Genomic DNA, 21,951 nt, shown 5'->3' with positions numbered 1-21,951 from the left:
TTGTCGGTCTAATGATTATCCTATAAAAATTTCCTCTGAGTTTTAAAGAAATATGTTGATAACAAAACACTTTGGAGGCACCCCTCCACTTTATTTACTCTACTCTAATTCTTTGTGCTACATTGTCCTCTAATTTCCGTTCTTTATTTATGATTGAACCTAGGTACCAAAAAATTTCACTTTGTGGTATCTCCCTATCATCATTTTTCACCACCCCATTCTTAGACCTATTGTTACTTAAAATTAAAAAGGGTGTGCCTAGTGCACGAGGCTCTCACCACTGTGGGGTTTGGGGAGGTCATAATGTATGCAGCCTTACACCTGGTTCGTGGAGAGGCTGTTTCCCAACTTGAACCCACAACCACCAGGTCACAATGGAGAAACCTTACTGTTGTGCCAATGTCTGCACTCTCCTATTGTTACTAAAATTACACACTATATACTCTGCTTTTGTTCTACTTGTGTGGTTAAGACCTTCAAAAAAATAAATAGTTTTTGTGAAAGTTTTCCATTATCAATTAAAGAGAAGAGTTGAATCATAGGCTGAAGATCAGTTCAGCATTTGTATAATGAATTTTCTTTAAAATATTTATACTCTTCTTTATTTCAATTCACGCCATTTTTATTAGTTAAACGAAATACTGTTTCTCTATGTTAAATATGGTTTTAAGTTTTAATGCTTGGCTTTAGGTGATAGACAAATCTTTCGGTTTTGATACTGCTGTAGAAGAAGCACAGAGAGCCATAAATGCTGCACATGTTGAGGTTGAAAGTGTGGAAAATGGAATTGGTATTGTGAGGCTTATGGGTCGCTACTGTGGTAAGGAGAATTGTAATAATTTCTTTTATTATCTAGGCAGACTTCCTGCATAAATTTGGATTAAAGTAATGTCGAGTTCTGAGATTAAGGGATTTATTACACAGGGTTTCTAATATAGATATTTCAATTTCCTGATTCAGGGTTCATTGCTATGCATGCAACTTTGGCAAGTCGTGATGTGGTAAGACCATATATCATGGTACTCTAAATTTGCATACTCACTGAAAATCACAGAAGATCTGTGAATCCAATGTCTATAACACAATAGGTGATGGCATAACGTACAACTTGAGGAAATTGAAGATATTATTGTTGGACCTTAGTATGAATTGCAATCAAGCAGGTATGTGTTGGCTGCTTCACTTGTGAGAGGTGATCTATGTGTCAGAGCTAGTTTTGCAAAGTCAGCCCAATGGGTTGTCAATCCAGGAGGCCTATTGTTTCATTAGACTCTACTCACCTCCTTAAACTTTCTTAACTTTTTTTGAGATTAGAAATAGAATTAGAAATCTGTGGTCCTTCGTAGGACTACCTCTTCCTTTGAGTCACCATCGTTCTAGTTTGAAGTCTATAATATGTTTTGTACCTAAACAAGTAATGACTATTGTGCTGCTATATTCCTATTTATATGTCTAGTTGAGTTATCTGCTTATGGCTTTAAATAGAGGAATGGTGAAACAGGATTTGTGTAGCTGACCTCGTTGGGCTAGGCTATACTGAGTTTAGTTGAGCATTTGGGCAGGACTTGCGCCTTTTTTCCCCCTATAAGTAATGATAAAGGTTGTGAATTTAATAGTGCAGCATCCCTTAGGTCACCAAACAATTACTGCACTTTTCCAGTTCTGATGACATTATCTAGGATAGTGAATTTGAAGGAGTTAGAAATATACCTTTTTTTGTTGGCAGGATTGTTGCTTGATTCCTGAGTCTCCATTTTATCTTGAGGGCCATGGTGGGATTTTTGAATTTATTGAACAACGCCTTAAAGAAAATGGGCACATGGTTATTGTGCTGGCAGAAGGTGCTGGACAAGAGCTGGTTGCTCAAAGCATGCATGCAGTTGATGCAAAAGACGCATCAGGGAATAGGCTACTCCAAGACGTCGGGCCATGGCTTTCTCAAAAGATCAAGGTTTAGTACACATGGTCTTTTTCTTCCTTTGCTTGTCATTATCCTCATCTTCATATATTCCTGGGTTTAAGCTTGATGAAAAAATTTCATGTCAATTGATACTGCTTCTCCTTCATGCAAAAAATACACTGAATCTGTTTGAATTAGTTCTCTCATTATATTGAAAGATATAAAGTTAATCATGTAGTTGCCTTTCACGTACTGTTCATGATTGTTTTGGTAGCTGGATCTGTGTGTGTGTGTGTGTGAGAGGGCCCAAATATAAGGGAGAAATATTCTTGCCAAGTGACGATTTGAAATAAAATCTAATCACAATATCTCAATCAGATGTATCTATAGACTCTTAAGCCCTATACATATTACTAACTTGAAGGACTAACATGACCCCAGAAGAACTCCTAAACTAATTAAAAATAAAAAAAATGAAAAATGCGGTCATAGACTTACACTTTATTTAGTAAATCATTTATAACCCACCGGTACAACTTAGAATTTCATGATCTTGGTCTTGTTGGAAAGCTAACTCGATAACCTTTCAAATGGAAGCAAAATCAGGGGAACTACTAATTGTGGACGAACAAAGATTCTCTTCTTCCACTTGATTCTCGTGAATTCAATCCATCAGAGAGATATGAATATGCAGATAAACAGTAACACATAACACATCCATATGTATGTTCCTTCACTGATTGCACATGCTGTTCAAGATATCTTCTCTGAACCGGGACCACAAGACAAAGATAACCAAAACAGCTTGAATAGAAGAGTTTAACATTTAATATTTCACCCATTTATTTAATGTTTAGTAATTCTATTGGTTAAGAAGAGATCCAAAGACACTCCAAAAGGCTCAACTGAATCCAAGGAGACAAAACGGAATTAGAGATTCCTAGCCTCTGATACTCACAAAACTATCTAGCAGCAGAACCCCAAAACAACTTAAATCCCAAGTGAATTCAGTAAAATGTAAAGCAGACTGAGAAAACCACAAATATAAACCAACCAAAACAACACCTTACTCTGCTAAGAGTACCAAAATTAAGATACAAATTTAAAGCTCTGCCCCTACTTTGACAGCCCAATGTCATGGACCCTCTTGTGCGCCCGCTCTGTATGTTTTCTCTTTTCCCTTTTTTTTTCCCCCTGGGGGGAGCAATGGTCAACATGCACATTATACTTCTGTAGAGGAGAAGACACTCCAAAAAAGAGGATAAAGACAAAGAAGCAATGAAAAAAGACTGTCAATTCCAGCATCCCATCCCACTTCAAACCTGCCACTCCCACATCCAACACTGTTGGAATATGTTTCCACAACAGGGGGAGTGTCCCCATCGTGACAAGTTGCATTAGGTTATTTAATTTCCTAATTAGATTAGATCTCTAGTTTCCTAAATTAGAGTTAGACTAGGATTGTCTTTCTCATTTCACCTATGATTGTACTTGGATCTACTTATTATAAATATATGATGGAGGGAGACTGCCAATATATTCCACCTTTGACTCCCCTTTTCAAACCATACAATATACCCCCAACACACCAACATGAACTTAACAAATCATATTTATTAGACCAAATCAACCATAGGCTCGCAACCTTGACTGCATCTGAAACCCCACCACAAACGCCAACACAGAATCAACCAACTGCTGAATCTGTCAATCGTCAGGTTCTTACCCTTGATGGATTTTCCTCCGACTCTTCGTCTAGTTCTGACTATGAGTCTCCGGTTATCTCACAAATTAATCAAATTGGTCAAAGTTCAAATTAACACCCAGTCTTCCCTGACCTACAAATTGAAGCTAGAGGAACAACTCCTCAAGCTTCTTATCAAAGTGGAATCATCTATGAATGGGACATAGATGGTTTGTCCGAACATAATCTCATGAACAAATTACAAAAAATGACCATGGTTAGTAACGCACACTGTATCAAAAATACGGCTGACAGTGCCGTTGCAACCTTGCTTATTTCTGGTTTTACCGGCCAACTCAAAGGTTGGTGGGATTATGTCCTGACTGATGACCAAAAAACTGAAAGTAACCCTTCTCGTCTCAAAGACAGAACAACCGAACAATTATCAGACCTTAGGTGTAAAAAATTACATGACTTAAAATGGTACAAAGATACCTTTCTGACCAAAGTTTTAACCAGACCCGACGCAAACCTTCCCTGTTGGAAAGAAAAATTTCTTACAGGTCTTCTAACTTTATTTTCAGAAAAAATCAAACGTCTTCGTAAAGAAAATGATGGGATTATCCCATATGACCAAATGACTTACAGCCAAATTATTAATCTAATTCATGAAGAAGGCTTAGCCTTGTGTACTGATATTAGATTAAGAAAACAAATTAATAAAGAAAATAAATTTTACAAACGAGAATTAGGAGGATTCTGCGAACAATTTGGCTTTGCTCCCCTCAGGCCTCCAACAAAGCATAAACACAAATCTTCCCGTAAATATTACAAAAAACTTTACAAACCAGACAAATACGTTCCTCGCAAACCTTTTACTACCCCTGAATTTTATCAAAAATCTTCTAAAAAGCCAAAGTATAACAAATACAAAAGGCCTTTCAAGGCACCTAAAAATCCCAAACCAGATCAAACTTCCCAAGGATGCTGTAGGTGTGGTAAACCTGGCCACATCGCCAAGTATTGTCGAGTTTCAAAAAGAATTAATTCTTTACAGATTTCTGATGAAAATAAATCCCAAATCTTAGCCCTTTTTCAAGACACCTCTTCCTCATCTTTTGATGAGCAAAATTACAAACTAAACCAAGTAAAAGCCTCTGAGCATTCTGTCTCCAACTGATAATGACAACTTCCAAGCCTGTGCTTGTGATTCTTGCATTATTGGTTTAAGTTGTGAAGATTTTGCTCCCAAATCTGTTCGCAGGTTGCGAACATCTCCCCAATCAAATATTTTTGAATACATTGATAATTTGACAGACCCTGAACACAAAAAGGCGTGTCTTGAACACTTCAAAAAAAATATTAAAAATCAAACCACTGTCCAACCTTATAATTTACAAAATATACTTCACAAATTTGATAAAACGCAAATCTCAGCCCCTGACCATTCCACTCGAATCAAAACCCTTGATTCGAGTTACTGGTTACAGATCTTTGGTTTTCTACAAACACCAACACCAACACCAACACCTACACCTACTTCAGATATCTACTTATCAAAAACACCTTACCCTCCTTGAACATCCTTTCACTCTGCTAACACCCCGCTGCTGGCCCCCAAGACACCTCACCTTTCATTGACCTCTAACAGACGAGCTCCTGAAACTTCCCCTTTCTTTGTGCCCAACTCCGTCCAATCCCTCCTTCTGAAGCTTGTTTCTCATTTTCTATTGCACTTTGTGGTTGTGGGCAGACACCGCGATCATTAATCTTGTCTGTTATATATTATTTATATTCCCATCCAAATTCTCACTATCTGAATCCATTATTTTATTTGTTTTATGATGCATTACATCTTTAGCTTGGACTTCTGAGTTTGAATTTTCTTCTTTAAGGTGTGTTTATTATTGCTACTCGGTGTGTGGGATCTCATTCTCTTTTGCTTCTTTCCTTCCCTCTTCTTCCATTCTTTGTTGCCTTACTGATTCTTATTTTTCTTCCACAGGATCATTTCATAATGAACCCAAAGATGGCAGTAAATCTGAAGTATATAGGTAATTATTAGGATAATAATATATTTTATTTTTTGCTTGTTTACTTTGGTTTCATTTTGGTTTTGTACAAACATTTGAAATGCTCTATGCAGATCCAACATACATGATCCGAGCTATTCCAAGTAATGCATCTGACAATATCTACTGCACTCTTCTTGCACATAGTGCAGTACATGGGGCCATGGCAGGGTTCACAGGCTTCACAGTTGGACCCGTAAACAGCAGACATGCTTACATTCCAATCAATGTGAGTATCCACTTGGCGTCTATTTTTTGCTAGTTTCTATGAACAAATGTCACATTGGGTAGTTTTGAACAAAGGATCTTGGCAAAATAAAAGCTCTATGGTGTTACTTTGTGAATTAACAGTATCTTCTTTATCACTGTACATCTTTGTTATGCCACATTCCTGGCATGAATTTGTTATTTCACTTGGAATTCTTCAAAAAAGAGTTTAAACAAAACAGCAGATGTATCACCTCCCTTTCAACCCCACAGGAAAATCTCTTCTGAATCCCCCATTGGGTAAGTCATAATATGAGGTTCAACAGATTGGATTTAGGGTCCAGCAGATCTAGGTTTGGACCATGAGGCTCTCGCTATTTGTCATTGTGTGCATATGCATGATAATAGGGCTTTTTCCATGATACTAATGCTTACACTTGCTCTTGAATCTGTTACACCAATGGTTCCATCTCTACTAGTGGTTCTACTTCTACATACTTGGATTTGACAGTGTTGATATGTACAAATGTGGAACTGAGTTTTAGTTGTTATGGTTGTGCAGCGTGTGACAGAGACTCAAAACACAGTAAAGCTGACAGACAGGATGTGGGCTAGACTTCTTGCCTCAACAAACCAACCAAGTTTCTTGAGCCATGATGAGGTCAGGAAAAAAACGGATGATGAAGAAACTGTTAAAACGCTTGACCACATAACAAATTCTTCTGTGCAGTTGCCATGAACATCTGCAGTGAAAATGAAAAACCCATACGAAGTAGCATCATATCTTATTTTTTAATAGCCACATAAGAGCTCTCACTACCTGGTGCAGCTCCAAGGTCATATTTTAACTTAATGTGATGTACAATACAGGTTCATGTGGACCCATATTTTTTGAATAGTGATCTGCTTAATTGTTAGCCTTTTTAGCCTCAAGGAACCATATTCATTTTTTTTTTTTAATAACATAAAATAGGCAGAATAAAAAAAAGAGTATATAAAGTTTTATAGTAGGAAATACTGTTTTATGTCCAAAGACTGTAATGTAAGTGACTAAAGTAAGATTTCCTCTACTTTATTTTACTTCCAGGCATTTTTCATTGAAAGAAAGTAAAATAATAGCATATGTGAACACTGCAGCTGTCCAAAAAAGAGTGTTTTGAGTAGGAGATATATCATACGAGTTAAAAACATCCATGTACGCCAATATTAGCAACTGAGAACTTGCTTTTCTCCCACTGTTCTGGTCATGGGTGAATCCAATCATACCATCTGGAAGAAATAAGGTCGTGAGAAGACTACCATCCTCAGCATGAAGATATAATGTGTTCTCTAATTAAGGAAAAGGGAAATGCTGCCTTTAGTGCTTTGTAGATGAATAAAGAAACTTCTTATTTTTGGATGAAAAAGTTTTTTTCTTTCACCCAAAGATTTATCAAACAGATATCTTACAGCAACAAAATTCCCATTATCCTAAGTGGGAAGGTACAACTCATGTGTTAACCACCACATATACCCTATAACAAGTTTTTGTTAAATATCACTCATAAGAATCATTGTTAGAGGTTTGTATCGAGTTTGGTCACCTCTTGTGCTCTCCTGAGTTGTAATGGTTAATAGTTCTCAATTGTCATTCCCTGTATACATAATCAAGTGGTTTCTCCCCTCATATGTACTAATAATTGCCCGAGCACCCAATTTATCAACTGCCACTGGGGGTGCACTCTGTCCCCTGCTACAAATTCCCAAGTCCCTCCGTCAACCTCGATGACACTGCAACCAGCCTCTTTCCTGGTGTTGTTGTTCCTCATTAAACTCTTAATCTCTTCCACATCCTTCCATCTTCTCTCCCCAGCATACAAATTCCTCAACATGACATAATTCCCATCATTCTTTGGCTCCATTTCAAATGCCCTTTTCATCATCCTCTCAGCCCTAAGAACATCTCCACGGCAACCACAAGCAAACAGAAAAGAGCTCAAGATTATCCCATTAATCTCAGAAGGCATTTTCTCAATCAATTGCTCAGCTTCCTCCAAATGCCCTGCCCTCCCCAAAAGGTCTATAAGGCAACCATAATGCTCGACTCCTGCGGAGAGGCCATGCCCCTCCATTTCTTGAAACCGTTTCTTCCCTTCCTCGACCAGGCCACCATGATTACAAGCGGATAAGACCCCAAGCATGGTTATCTCGTTTGGTTCAACTCCTTCCTTTTGCATCTCCAAAAACACCTCTAGTGCCTCCTTAGCACATCCATTTATGGCAAACCCATTAATCATGGCATTCCAAGAAGCTGCTTCTCTATCATGCATCTTGTCAAAAACTTGTTTTGCTGTCAGGACTTCACCACATTTAGCATACATGTCTACCAGTGCGGTGCAAACATTTCTCACTTTATCGAGTTTCTTTCTCCTGACAAATCTGTGAATCCAACCACCCAAATCTAATGCTCCTAAATCAGCTATAGCTGGAAGAATACTCACAATAGTGACTTCATCTGGCTCAAGCAAAGCATATGATTGCATCTCCCTGAACAATTCTAAAGCCCCCTGAGGTTGCTTGTTCTGACAGTAACCCCCAATGATCGCATTCCATGAGATCAGATTCTTCTCTGGCATTGCATTGAAGAGTAATCTAGCAGCTTTGAGATCACCACTCTTGCAATACCCATGAATCAAAGTAGTCCAAGTGACAACATTCCTCTCTGGCATCTCATTAAACAACTCCCTAGCAGAATCCACATTCCCTGATTTGACAAAAGCATCTATCATTGCATTGAAAGCTGCGGGATCTTTCTGAGGCATATAATTGAATAGCTCCCTTGCAGTTTCCACCTCCCCTGTCCGTGCATACCCAACAAGTATAGCTGTCCAAGACACTTGACTTCTGTTAGGCATTTCATCGAACAAGGTTCTGGACAATGTCATATTTCCAAATTTAGCATACATATCGACAATTCCAGTTGATACGATCAAATCAGAGCCAAAACCCATCTTCATCACCTGATTATGGAGCTGTTGTCCTTCTTTAATGGCCAAATTGAATCCACAACTCTTCACCAAGGATGAGAACGTGTAGTCATCTGGCGCAAAAAGTGTTTTGCTTCGAAGGCATCGATAAAGTTTCACAGACTCTTTAAATTGGTTCCTGTCGACGTGAGCTCTAATCATGGAATTGCAGAGAAATGTGTCATCCCTGTGACATCGATGATCAAATACACAGCGAGCATGCCTGACTCCAGCCAGTGGGTCAGATTGTCCAAAGCTAAGTGCAACCGAAGAACACACAATGACGAATTTGGTGAGCAGATTAACGTTTGTTTCAAGGGCATTTCTGAGCATAAAAGCATGGATTTGAAGAAGAGAATTCCAGGTGTTCCGCCTTTGCAGAAGAGTGAGGAATTCCCTCTCTATTGGGCTCCACAAGGACTGTCCTCTCATGTCTGTGCATTCGATATAGAGACGTTTGATCCAACGAGATTACGAGGAACAAGGAATGACCGAATGACAAGAAGAACGAGATCTTTCTCTCCCTCGCCTCCATTCCCTGGAGAAAGCTGCGTCAGTCTTGCTTGCAGGTTCGTTTCACTAAAGACCTTCATAGCCATTTGTAACCCGTTTTCAGCATTCTCCAGACGTTTAAATTACGGTTTCCCTATAGTTGGAATGCACCTTTTACACGGTTGGATGGGAATAAGTATAACAGATGCAAGGCACTTATTCCATTCCAACCGTAGAACTTAAAAAAAAATAATGATAATAAACTGTTGTGATCATGGCTTTAGGTATCGATATCAGATCGGCTGTATTGGTCCTACCATATATCGATCTAGATCAGAATATATATATCTAATTTTTGTGAAAAGTAAAGGTAAAATTGATTGATCCGAATCGATCTTATCTGATCCATTTCAGTATCAAAAAGACCAACACCAGTATGGATAATTAAACCTTGGTTGTGATAATCTCTCCTCTTTTGTGTCTAGTTGGTCACTCTCCAACCTTTGTATGTTGAAGAGGATCTGAATCCTTTTATTTATCTCTCATTTTATTATCAAAAGTTCTTTAAAATAATGACATAAAAAGGTTTTTAAACGTAATTTTAAAATGTCATATCATTATAAAGGGTGCCAATGTTATGCACATTTTTTGCAGCATCTCCTCACCCGTTCTTTAAGCTAAAATCAATATGTGGTGTATTGGAAGGTATGCATATATGTTGAACTTTTTAGAGAGAGTACAAGTTGGAGGCAGTTTCCCTTCACAGATAATCCTGCCAATAAGGCTCTGTGTCTTGGGATGAGTGTCAGGAGCAATTGGGAGGACATTATCTACTTCATAAAATAAGTGAAATAAGTGAAATATTAATGATGCTTCTAGATGTGCGAGCTTATAGCATAACAGTTAAGTTGCACTATTTGCAGCATGTTGATCACAGTGTACTTTCCTTTATCACAGATTCACAGTGGAGGAAAACTGTCCTAAAATGTTCGTCTTATAGAACAATCTGGCTCAAATTAAACTGTTTCACTTGAGCTTTGGCATGGGATGTTGCATTGTTTTGTACATTGTTCGACTAAGCTTGGAACAAGGTTCTTCCGCTTTTAGGCATATACAATCGAACTAAGTAATGATTGTGTCAGCTTAAGTTTGACACCCTTCACTTTAATGGTCAAGATCTATCAAATTTTAGGCATATTGTTTGATTCAATATGATCCCTTGAATCAGAATGGATGGACCATATTGATGTGGATGGCACCTGTGAAGGCATCGAGGAAGCACAAGGGATGCCCAAGTTAGTATAATGTGGATCAATTTAGTTGGTGATCATCCAAAGAACTGATAATGGCCTACCGCATGGGACAGTTCCCTAGTTCATATTAGCATGACCCTGCGTAGCTTGCTGGAGCCTGCTTGCCCAGCTGGTGTCCCCACTCCCCGCTGCTAATGGCTTATGTGGCTTTGCTGTCCCTTTATTGCTCCCTTACTACTTTCAAGAATTTCAATAAAATCTGCTAATAAAATGAGGGGCAGGGGGTTTTTTTTTGGGGGGGGGGGGGGGTTGTTTTGGAAATCAGGTAGTCCATCTTCCTTAGCCAACTCACCAATAGCCAATGGAAGTTCCTAAACCATTCAGGATCCAAACAACATCCAGCATATAGAAACCATAAAATCAACAGCCAAACAAGCTAATTTCAATAACCCCAAAACAGATCTGATCCACTTTCAAAGCATGAGAATCGATTTCATGGCTCTGTGGATCTCGCGGTTTCAGAAAAATGCACCCTGTAAATCATAACACCAAAAACGTAAAAAAGAAGCAATGCATAATTCAAGATACACGTATATCAGCATCCAGAGATTGTCAAGACTGCTGGCCAAGGAGGCGCCAGTGTCGCCCACAGGGAACACAGCAATTCCAAACATTGTTGTAATGAAAAATACCTTGAATAAAATCTCAATGTACATGTCAATGGTTTCGCACCTTAAATAAATAATTTACAAACTGAAGAGTACATTGTGCTAAGTACACACTGTAAAATATAACTGCCGACTAGACTGCTATATAAAGAAAGAAACAGTTCCACTTAACTACTCTTAAAAAATTGGATTAGACATGCTTCATAAACATAAATGAAGGTCCAGACCCAATCTCGCTGCTGAAGGAAATCCAATGCATTCAATGTTTGCAGCACACATACCTTGGCACTTGGCTTAGGAAAGGAAAAGAAGGAGAAAAATGAAAAACCTAAAACTCAGGCTATCATGCCAAAACCTAAGACATTTTTATAGTCAGTTGTCCCCAATTTCCAAATTACCCATGTAATGTTGAAATGTCCCAGTGGATTGCATACACCAAGCTCATAGAGGCGAATCTACAACCAATCATGTGATTGATCAACTACTTTGCAGAAGCTGGTTTCTCATTCCCACAACCCTTGCGGTTACAGACCGTTCGGAATGGATAGTTGAGGTTGTCACATTTGGTACATGTCCAGCTACCTTCCGGGACACCCGAATCTGACTGATTTGGACCCTTAAAACATACCATGAAAAAATCAGTGCAAGTACCCATATGTGCATGTTTATGTCAATATATGAGCATGCATTAACATAAAATTATCACTACCGTGTGTGAAACAATTGCACTTCCATAGAGAAATCTGGGCAGTGTTGATAAATATTCATATGAACACAAAACAAACAAACAAGAAATTAAGATATATCCACCATCCATAACATGGACAAGAGGAAATCAAGGCAAAAATTTGTATGATGCAGGTTGATGCAGTACTGTATGCTACATCTCAAACTTTAAAGCTTAAAAAGCAGCACCTTGGATGTATCCCTCGATCCTTGAGAAATTTTCAACAATTGCGAATAGAGATCCAATGCAGCATATTGCATCTCTTGCCTCTTTCCAAACCCAAAATCATTGTGTGACTAGGGCCAACGAACAGTTCAATTCTTTCCAACAGCAAGAGAAAACATTGCATGTTTCTGTATTCAGGGTATCTTCCGACCATAGTTGTCAAGGCGGTGCCTTGGCATCCAGGTGGTAAAGTAAGTGCAAGGGGACTAGGCAGTCGCCTTTTTGTGTTATGTACTTTATATAATGTAAGAAGGTATTATTCTAAGTTTCCTTCTCATTTGTGGGGTGTATTCTAATATCTACACCCTGCTTCATAGGATCAAGCGTATGAAAAGCCCTTTCAAAACACCAGATTCCAAAACTCTTGATCCTTCCTTCGTGTTTGTGAGAAACCAGCAGCACTGGCGAAGCTTCCTCCCTCGATTTTGGCTCCAGCGAAGATTCTTCCCACTGTCCCAGCTCTGGTGAAGCTTCTTCCTACTATCCAGTTCTGGCAAGGTAAGTAAATTAGTTTTATAGTGTTAGACAGTTACCTTCTTCCTTCTTCTCCTCTGTTTTTCGATTTTTTTTTTAAGCTGCTCACTACTTCTTTCGTTTTTTAAAAAGCTGCTCCCTACTTCTTCTTTCTTCTCCACTGTTTTCCATTTATATTTTTCTTCACTGCTGCTCCATACTCACTTCTTCTTCTTTCTTCTCCTTCATTCTTCTACTCTGTTTTTTGCTTCATTTTTTCCCTTACCGCTGCACCCTGCTCACTTCTCTGTTATGTAATCCTCTTCTTCTTCTCTGCGACTACACTTCTTCTAGATCTTACTGTTGTGTTCAGACTTAGATTTTCTAAATCTAATTTCAGATTACAATTCTGTTGCTGCTGTTGATTCTTGCATAATTTCAGTTCTGTTTTAAAGCCTGAATTTTACCATCAATTTCAAAATCTTATTTCTATTGAAATTGTTCAATTCTGATTTCTGAAACTGGTTATAATTTCTATTTTTAGCTCTATGTTTATTCATTATTGATTGTTATTACACTATATTCTGATCTGAAATCCCTTGACCTGCCCATTATTTCAACTCTGTGTTTACTTGATTTTATGTTTTATTTTAAATGTTTTCAAAATTTTATCATAGAGTATTGATGTATCTGGTGTTTGATGACTTGATGTGTCTTAATGTTAATTTTTTTTATCACATAATCTATATGTTGTAGCATACCAAATGATGTTAGCAAAGAAAGGGGGGGGGGGATTTACACTTGGGTGCCTAGGCGGGTGCCAACGCTTAGGCGTCCCTCCACCACCATAGGTTGCCTTGACAACTATGCTTCCAGCTATCTAACATATAATTTGCACTTAAGGCAATCCAATATCATAGTGAACGTTCAATTTTGGCTTAATAATCCTAAAAGGTACTCTTTAGTTTCTGTTCTTTACAGCATGCATTAGTAGCAATGGTCACACACACATGGAAAAAGATCAATGCCAGAAAACTCTGCTTTCCTCGATAGCACAAGAATAGTTTACCCCTCAAGCATAGAATACAGATAAGGGTAAAATGGGGATAGGCACTGTGGGTTAGTAATTTTAGAGAATCATCTTTCTCTGCCCTTGATGTTCCTTTGTCTAATTCAATAGTCCCTTCTTCTCTGCAAGCTCAACAGTAACGGACAGCGACAGTGGACAGCAAAGCAATCCTCGCAACAGCTGTAGCAGTGACCATCTACAACTCCGGGTCTGGTGAGCACCCTTTCCTCTGGCAGCAATCCCCCTCTCCAACAGTGTTTCTCATTCTCTACACTGATTTCTCTTCCTCCTATCTGTGGCGATACATTTCCCTCTCACTCCCCCCCACTCCAGCTATTTTTCACATCGGGGGTTTCAATGGTTTCCCAATATGAAGCTTAGATTTGAATTAAGTTTAAGGTATTATGCAAGGATTAAAGTATCGGTATCGGCCGCCGTATAGGCTGGCCAAAATTAAGATGAGTATCGGAGCATATCGTATCGTATCGGAGTTACATTAAAGATACACACATAAATGGATAAGAAACACTTTTGCATACAAAAATAGTTTAAAAAAGCTATATATAACATGTATTCTGCATAAATACTAAATTGAGAGTATCGCATTGAGAATCCAAGATTTGTAATTGTTTATGGATGTTAAATCCTTGTTTCCCAACCTTGATTTCCACTTTAGTTAGAGAGAAAAATGGCTGGCAGCAACTTTAGAACAAAAACCCCTCTCAAAAATTTGTATTTTTCTGAAAAATGACCCATATTGGCAATTATATGACCGTAGCACACCGTATCGTACCGTATCGGTCAGTACATATCAATACATACTGAAATGTACATTTCACCTTGATTTTTAAATTTTCAAAGAGTATCGGTGTGTATCGGTATGTATCGTACGATAAATATCGATACAAAAGCATTTTAAAATTTCCATGTAGTGTATCAGTAGTATCGTATCGGCCGATACCTATAAGGTTTAACGGTAATAGTAGTATATTGGTTTAAGGTCTCATGGTTTATAATTTTAAGCTTTCAGGCATTTTTCTGACAAAGTTTTCCAGCGATTCCACCGGAGAAGAGGGTGGTGTTTTTACTACTGTGCAAAATGTTTTTTTTTTGGTGAAACTACTGTGCAAAATGTACAGTTCAGATGGAAGGAACCACTGAAATGGATGATCTAGATTCATTTTTGACGACATCTAGGAAAGTCACAAACATTTGATACAAACACGAACCCTAGATAACCAATATTTGAATACGAGAGAAGAGTGGGCATGCCACCTGGGTGTCCGTCTAGTGTTTGTCTCTCCCACCCCACCCCACCCCACCCCCCCCCCCCCCCGCCCATTGGTCTAGGACACCCACTTGCCCAACCTCCGCCATTTAAATATATTAGGCAAGAAAAAACATAGTATATGGGTAAACATAGAGTATCTACTACTAGCATTGATGAGTCCAATCTAAAAGATGAATCTCATATTATGGTGTATTAGCTCAGAAATTTATTAGTCGTTTTAACTACTCTCCTTTTTGGCCCTAGCATAATTTAACCTATATGACGAGGATACAAGGACAGGTTTGAAATTGCGTGTATGCGTGAGAGAGAGAGAGCTAGATTTTACGAAGGTTGAAAAGTTCAACGTTATGGAGTAAAACTCCAGTCTCAAGCCTCCCTACGTACAGATAAGAGAAATACTTATCTCCAGTGTGTTGACATTCAATAAAGGAACTCCAAATCCCTTTTTGACTGCCACTTCTGTTTTTCAGTGATAGCCCATTCTTAATGGATTCAGGCCACAAGCATCAGATCTTGATGGTTACCATAGTTTGGTCTCTTAAGCAACCTAGGCAGCAAAGTAGGCCCCAACCCACACCCTTGCCTGGGGTTGTCATAGTGCTTTGATGAGATTTCTTCATATATTCAAGAGATAGAATGTGGAGATGCATATATATGGAAACTAAGAAAAAAATGGATCTGGTGTGCTCCAATGCAACAAAATTGGATCACTAAATATTTAAAACATAGTGGAATGGAAAATAAACATAACAATAAAATCATATTCCATTGTCAACTCTAACACAAATAAAACATTCATTTTACAATGTTAGGGTATTGCTAGAAGTTACAAGGGTGACACAAATAACAGGGCACGAGCATGGTCCCATAAAGTGATAATAATTGGAAGGCAATTTCAAGAACAAATCCCCCAAGCAATCACAACCCAGGTCGGTCTGGATAGGCCAATCCATGGCTTGTCCTCAGCGGAGGTTGATATGGTGGGCTGATTCTAACTAAAGAATACTGCCACAAATGACAAAACAGAAATAATGAAAAAAGAAAAGAAAAGTGGGGAGCTATTATTGTCCATGATCCCTGAATGATCTTTCTTCGTGATGGGTGAAAAACCACAATAACATTATAAATAAAACAAATAAAAGTAAGGGACAACTTACAGAAGATGGTCGCGGAGCTCCACATTTCTTCATGTTGCATGTGGTTCTAAAAGCAAAGTTAACATTGTCACATTTGGGACAAACCCAATCGCCTTCAGATAAGCCATCTGGTCCTGCAAACATTCAGAACCAGTTTATGAAGATAGACTGACCATGCAAATGAAGATAGAATTTCTTACAAAACAGGGGGAAAGATAGAGTTCCACAGCAAGAGACTAGCTCAATAGTTGAAAGCCAAATAAGGAGATAATACATTAAGACTAGCTGATTTTTTTTAATTCTTTTTTTGCTAACAAGGAGCCCCTTGAACCTGCCCAGTTTGATGGTTCAGGCCCAAGGGTAAAACCCTGGTTATCACGTTAAGACTAACTGATACGATTAGCCAAAAATGCATTAAAAATATCAAGGTTCATCACATCACCAATAGGCACACAATTAACCATTACAAGCAAGTAATAACAAAAGCCACGGTGACCAAATTAATTATAAAAAGAGAACCAATACTACAAATAGTATTCACCTGATCAGAATGGAGAAGCACTAACAGAAACTAAAAAGTTAATAATAAGAACATCCAGTACAACCATATGACAGAGAGGAGCATATGTATGCCAAATCAATAGCATCCTCACATTGATAATACCAATTCTTTATCATGAAAAATAGTACACTGAAAAACAATCAGCAAATGTACAACCATAGTTAAAGATAGCATAATCACCTCCACGACGTTTCCGAGAGGCGCCGTTATCAGGTATACCTCCTCCGGACCATGAACCTGCTATCTAGAATATCAAAAAGTAGAGGAAAATCAAATTAACTATGAAGTAATTTTAATGGAAAGAAGAGGGTAAAAACTATAGGAATATGAAAGTAAGCATAATAGTATACCGGCAACGGGGATCCCCGATAGCCAAAACCATATCCATCCATAGCAGCTCCATGACCATAACCCACAGCTAAAAAAAAAAAAATCAGTTAACAGATACTGCACTATGTATGAATGCAAATTTTCATATATGTACATACCAAAAAAGGATAAAGAAAAGGGAATGCTTTTATGCATGTTTGCATGGATTTACAGATGAAAAGATCATACCTCCCAAAGGTCCAGGTGGATATGCAGACATAAGTCCATATGGCCCAGTTGCACTCCCATGTGCTCCATAGTCATATCGCATTCCAGCCAGTGAGAGCGGAGGCCCATAGCTGCCAGGCATTCCAAGTGGCATAGGTGGGGGAGCCCCAACGCCTCCAAGATAATAGGGAGGGGGATTGTTGAAGGGACTTGGGACAGGAACCGATCCCATTCTCTGCCACATTGAAAATCCCCAAATCAACAACATAGATAATAAATAAATTTTAAATGAATATAGAAATGCCAAAACCACAGACCACTGATACAATACAAACTATGCATCAATTTAACAATTAATATGACAAGGAAACTAATAAGAACCATAGAATTAATGTTATCAACATGTGAATACAACAACAAAGCCTTGTCCCAACTTAATGGGGTCGGCTGCTTTAACATGGTATGGAATTACTTTACTTCACTTTAACAACTTCTCCTCGCTGCCTACATGGACAACATGTAAATCTAGACAATGTAAAAGAAATTCTTTAACTCTGACAATGAACATATATGATGAGATTCACAAATAAATTTTAATCATATTATTTCACTGTATGGTTTTCCAACACAAGTTGCCCAGCCAAGTGAATTTGATGAGTGATAGCTTAAGTCAGCTCACAATGATTATTCCTGCTAGATAGGAGAATGATGTTTTTACTTCAGACAATAGGGTCAAAACAATTTATCACGATCAAATTTCACCTGAGATTGAAATTCCTATAACAAAATTGTTTTTGATTACAGTAGATCATAACATAAATGTTTGAAACAAACAGCATCTAACATTTTCCTGCTTTTGTTCATGTGTGGAGGCCATAGTACTCGCCTTTAATCGCTCTTGGAAAACAAGGAAAAGCATTTTTCACTCAAGTGATGGGGGGGTGGGGGGGACGAATACCAACTAATATTGAATTTAGCAAAAGAAAAGTTTGCTCAAATATGATACCTTGTGAAAATAAATTTCCTAGATACCCAAATTGTCCTTAATCTCTGCCTCCCTAGGAACAGAAATGGCAGCAACCCCCTTCCTGTATGGAGAGAGGAAATCCATAGTTTTCATAGTGACAAGGTAAACCACAGCACTTGCCAGCTATCTTGACTCTTGATGCCTAAGCAACACTTTGGCAATGTCAAGGGGCCTAAGGGACTTGATGCCTAAGTGACACCTTGGCAATGCCATGGCGCCCAAGGGAAATGCCACAGGTAACATCTCAAGCCATATTATCCAGGTACTTCTCATCTTTTAAGTGTAAATATAGTAATATACGTATAATGTAGGTTTAAAGGGGTCAAATATGGAAAATTAGGGGGCAGAAAAGGGTAGAAAGGAGAAACAATTAAAATTTATAACATGAGACAAGATCATCAGATTTAGGGTCTAAGTGCCATGGCACGCAAGGACATTGGTCACTTTGGACCTCAAATGGTGCCTTGTCACCTCGGCAACATCTTGACAAACTATGAATACATTCCAACCTTTCCATCACATTGAAAGCATTGGATACTGCTTCATGTATGGGGATGTTGACCTCATAGCTTATCCCAGAAACAACTTGGTTCAAATTAGACCTGAAAGCAACCCACCTACATCACTTCTCCCAACTCAGCTCAAATTAGAACCGGCAGCAACCGACCTATGTCACTTCTCCCACCTTTAATCAACTATTCCTAATAATATTGAATTTAGCAAATAAAAATTAGTTCACTCAGATATGGTGCCTTCTGAAAACAAATCCCCTAGATGCCCAACTTGTTCCTAACATCAACCTTTCTGGGAACAGAAATGGAAGCATCCCTCTTTTTCCTTCTTGGAGAGAATTAATCCATAGTTTCCATGGTATAAAGGTGAGCCACAGCGTGGCCATCCAGCCTCGATGCCCAAGCGACACTTTGACCAGGAAATGCACCCAACAGAAATCGCCATATGTTGCATCCCAAGCCAATATAGTCCAGGTACTAATCATCTTTAAGGCAAGGTTCATGGTATCGGGTTTCGACCTCTGGGGAGACCGAAATTTCGGTGGAAACCTAGTAAATTTCGAGGATACCGGGGAATTTTTTCTGGTATGGTGGAAACTTAGGTTTCGACCCCCAAACAGTGTTTTTTTTGTCTGATTTTTTGTGTACAGCGCATTTTAAACATTTCTAACACATTCACATAATTAGTTTCATAAAAAAAATGCATAAAGTCTTACTTGTGTGGTGAACCAAAGGTTCGATAATCATTACGTTGACTTGTTGGCTTAAATTCTGAAACTTTACTACATAATGATTATATATAGTCTACAATCTATATCAAAACATAAAACATAATCCAAATGATCCAAAATAAATAAAAATATCACATCATCAACAGTTATCTATCAACACTAAATAGTAGTGACTCAATTACTCAACCCTCGAAAGTAGTAACTCATTTCCAAGTAGAGTGTCTAGGCGATTCCATCCAAGTAGTGACTCACTACCCTCAAGGCACGCATGTTATTTTTTCTGACATTATATAGTAAGCTATGTATACCTTATATCATAAAAAATCAACAATAAGCCACATCAAGTCATTAAAATCAACATTTAGCCACATCAAATCATAAAAAATCAACATTAAGTCACATTAAGTTATAAAGAATCAACATTTAGAGAAATGCACTTGTTCTATAATAAGTTTGACTGTTAAAAAATTTTTTACTTTTACATGAGACTTTTTGTATTAGGTATAACATAAAATCAGCTTTCCAACAAGTTTAAGATTACTTAAATCTGAGTTGTGATGATATAGTTATACTCCGGACAAACTTATTTTAAAGTGCGCGAATGCTGTTAAATCGCCTGAATGAAAATAATTTTAGGGATAGCAAAACAAAAGATTATTTTACCGGACTTTTGGTTTTTAGCAATGTTTTAACATTATAGGATTTATAAATTTTCATAATTGAGAAAAACCCCAATATTTAAAAGTTGAAAATTGCCCCCCATAACCAAAATCCAGTTTTTATTCTTGGACAAAGGGGTTGACCTTTTATCCTTTAGGAATTTGATTTTTAAACTATTTTTATTGGATTCAAATAGGGGTATTTCCTTATTTATGAGTAATATCTTAAGTAAATAAAATCATTTACTTAAATGATATTTGGCATAAATAAGTGCTAAAAAATGAAAATCTCCATGAGAAGGTCGAAATTTCCCATTTTTCGGTCGAAACATGGGAATCCTGGTCAAAACCTGTCGAAACAGGTATTTTTTTAAATCCCCTAAGGTTTCGTTTTGACTTGGGTCCATACCTGCGAAACATGCAAAATTTCGCATGTTTCGCTCGAGTTCTCGAACCATGCTTGAAGGGTTAATACATGTATAATGTAGGCTTATAAAAGGTTAAATTAGCTACAAGGGAGATTACAAAAACATATAAGGGTAAAAATGAGAAAAGATTGAGATTTATAACATGAAGAGACTAGCTCTTCAGGTTTATGGCTTGGGTACCATAGCACATTAGGCCATTGGTAGTCTTAGACCTCAAGGGGTGCCTTGTAACCTACACGACAGCCTCGACAATCCAACATTGGATACTGCATCAACTATGGGACATTTGTCCTCAAAGCTCTTTCCAGCCACAACTTGGTTAAATTAAAAACACACACCAACCCACCTGCCTCACTTCTATCCACTCCCATCAACAAGCTAGATCAAGAATTGTATTCTCCTCTCTCATTCTACAACCCTATCACCTTAGGTTCTCCTTCTCCTTCAGCTAGCAAATTATGGATGTAAAAAAGACAATGTCAACAAAGAAAGTTAAAGCAGTGTCTGTTTACTGTACAACCACCATTTACCAATACCTAGCAAATACACTTACGGGCATTTTGTTTCTAAATAATAAGAGCAAGCACATCAAACATATCCAAGTGAAGCAAGGAAAAATAAAGTCAGTCGGGCAGTGAAAAGGATTGAGTCCCATAATAGGCAAAGACAAAACAATAGAAATAGACATGCTTTCCCCCCCACCCCCCAGGTAAACAGGATACACATTCAAATTTAAGCTCTATTCCAGCTTAAGGAACCCATAATTCTGTACATCACGTCGGACCGAATGAACCCGCCAAGCAGGATTATGTTATGGATGCGAAAACTGAAACTGACATACCGGAGTAGAGGGACGGGCAGCCCCACATTTTCCACGATTGCAGACAGTTCTGAAAGCAAAGTTCACGTTTCCACATTGTGGGCAGGTCCAATCACCATCATTCCGTGTAGCTGGCATGGATAAATATGGTTTTAGGAATAATGGTATTGCAAACTGACACATTGAACAGCCAATGGTACAGTTAATGACAAAAGAAGTACAGTTAATTATAATATTTTCAAACGAAAAATCAATCAAACCAAACTAGAAAAAGGGCCATATCTTGTATAAATGTAACAGAACATGTCACTGTCTGGCACTTAGAACATGGATTAATATCAAACTTTTTAGGAGCAAGACCAACATAACGGGCTCACAATTGTCAAACCATGCTGTAACTATCTCTTCCCATTTTTTTCCTATCAGGAGTAAACCTGGACTTTCTCAATGATTTATTTATTTATTTATTTATTTTTTGGGTTGGGGGGGGGGG

General features: G+C 38.0%; 3 protein-coding genes across 3 annotated transcripts in view; 1 reads left to right on the top strand and 2 right to left on the bottom strand.

The window, feature by feature from the left end:
- LOC122086868 (ATP-dependent 6-phosphofructokinase 4, chloroplastic-like) overlaps nt 1-6,796 on the top strand; it is an 11,619-nt gene extending 4,823 nt beyond the window's left edge. Inside the window, exons 6-11 of the mRNA XM_042655799.1 lie at nt 691-820; nt 961-1,001; nt 1,727-1,951; nt 5,590-5,638; nt 5,731-5,885; nt 6,426-6,796. Of these exons, the coding sequence (XP_042511733.1) occupies nt 691-820; nt 961-1,001; nt 1,727-1,951; nt 5,590-5,638; nt 5,731-5,885; nt 6,426-6,602 (777 nt within the window). The 3' untranslated portion in view covers nt 6,603-6,796. The remainder of the gene's footprint in view (nt 1-690; nt 821-960; nt 1,002-1,726; nt 1,952-5,589; nt 5,639-5,730; nt 5,886-6,425) is intronic.
- Nucleotides 6,797-7,231: 435 nt separating this feature from the next.
- Nucleotides 7,232-9,502, bottom strand: LOC122087550 (pentatricopeptide repeat-containing protein At2g44880-like). Its single transcript, XM_042656717.1, has one exon. It carries the CDS (start codon nt 9,298-9,300, stop codon nt 7,510-7,512), a length of 1,791 nt encoding a protein of 596 aa, XP_042512651.1. The 5' UTR covers nt 9,301-9,502; the 3' UTR covers nt 7,232-7,509.
- Nucleotides 9,503-11,286: 1,784 nt separating this feature from the next.
- LOC122087551 (ranBP2-type zinc finger protein At1g67325-like) overlaps nt 11,287-21,951 on the bottom strand; it is a 12,264-nt gene continuing 1,599 nt past the window's right edge. The window contains exons 3-8 of the mRNA XM_042656718.1: nt 21,480-21,589; nt 17,303-17,516; nt 17,095-17,162; nt 16,925-16,988; nt 16,204-16,316; nt 11,287-11,897 (exon numbers count right to left, since the gene is read on the bottom strand). Of these exons, the coding sequence (XP_042512652.1) occupies nt 11,763-11,897; nt 16,204-16,316; nt 16,925-16,988; nt 17,095-17,162; nt 17,303-17,516; nt 21,480-21,589 (704 nt within the window). The 3' untranslated portion in view covers nt 11,287-11,762. The remainder of the gene's footprint in view (nt 11,898-16,203; nt 16,317-16,924; nt 16,989-17,094; nt 17,163-17,302; nt 17,517-21,479; nt 21,590-21,951) is intronic.

This window comes from Macadamia integrifolia, chromosome 8 (genome assembly GCF_013358625.1).
Source record: "Macadamia integrifolia cultivar HAES 741 chromosome 8, SCU_Mint_v3, whole genome shotgun sequence".
Lineage (NCBI taxonomy): Eukaryota > Viridiplantae > Streptophyta > Magnoliopsida > Proteales > Proteaceae > Macadamia > Macadamia integrifolia.
This window is presented reverse-complemented; position numbering and strand designations above follow the sequence as displayed.

What these genes read in the sequence shown, in the direction of transcription:
- LOC122087550 (XM_042656717.1), bottom strand. Translation starts at nt 9,300, where the DNA reads ATGAGAGGACAGTCCTTGTGGAGCCCAATAGAGAGGGAATTCCTCACT.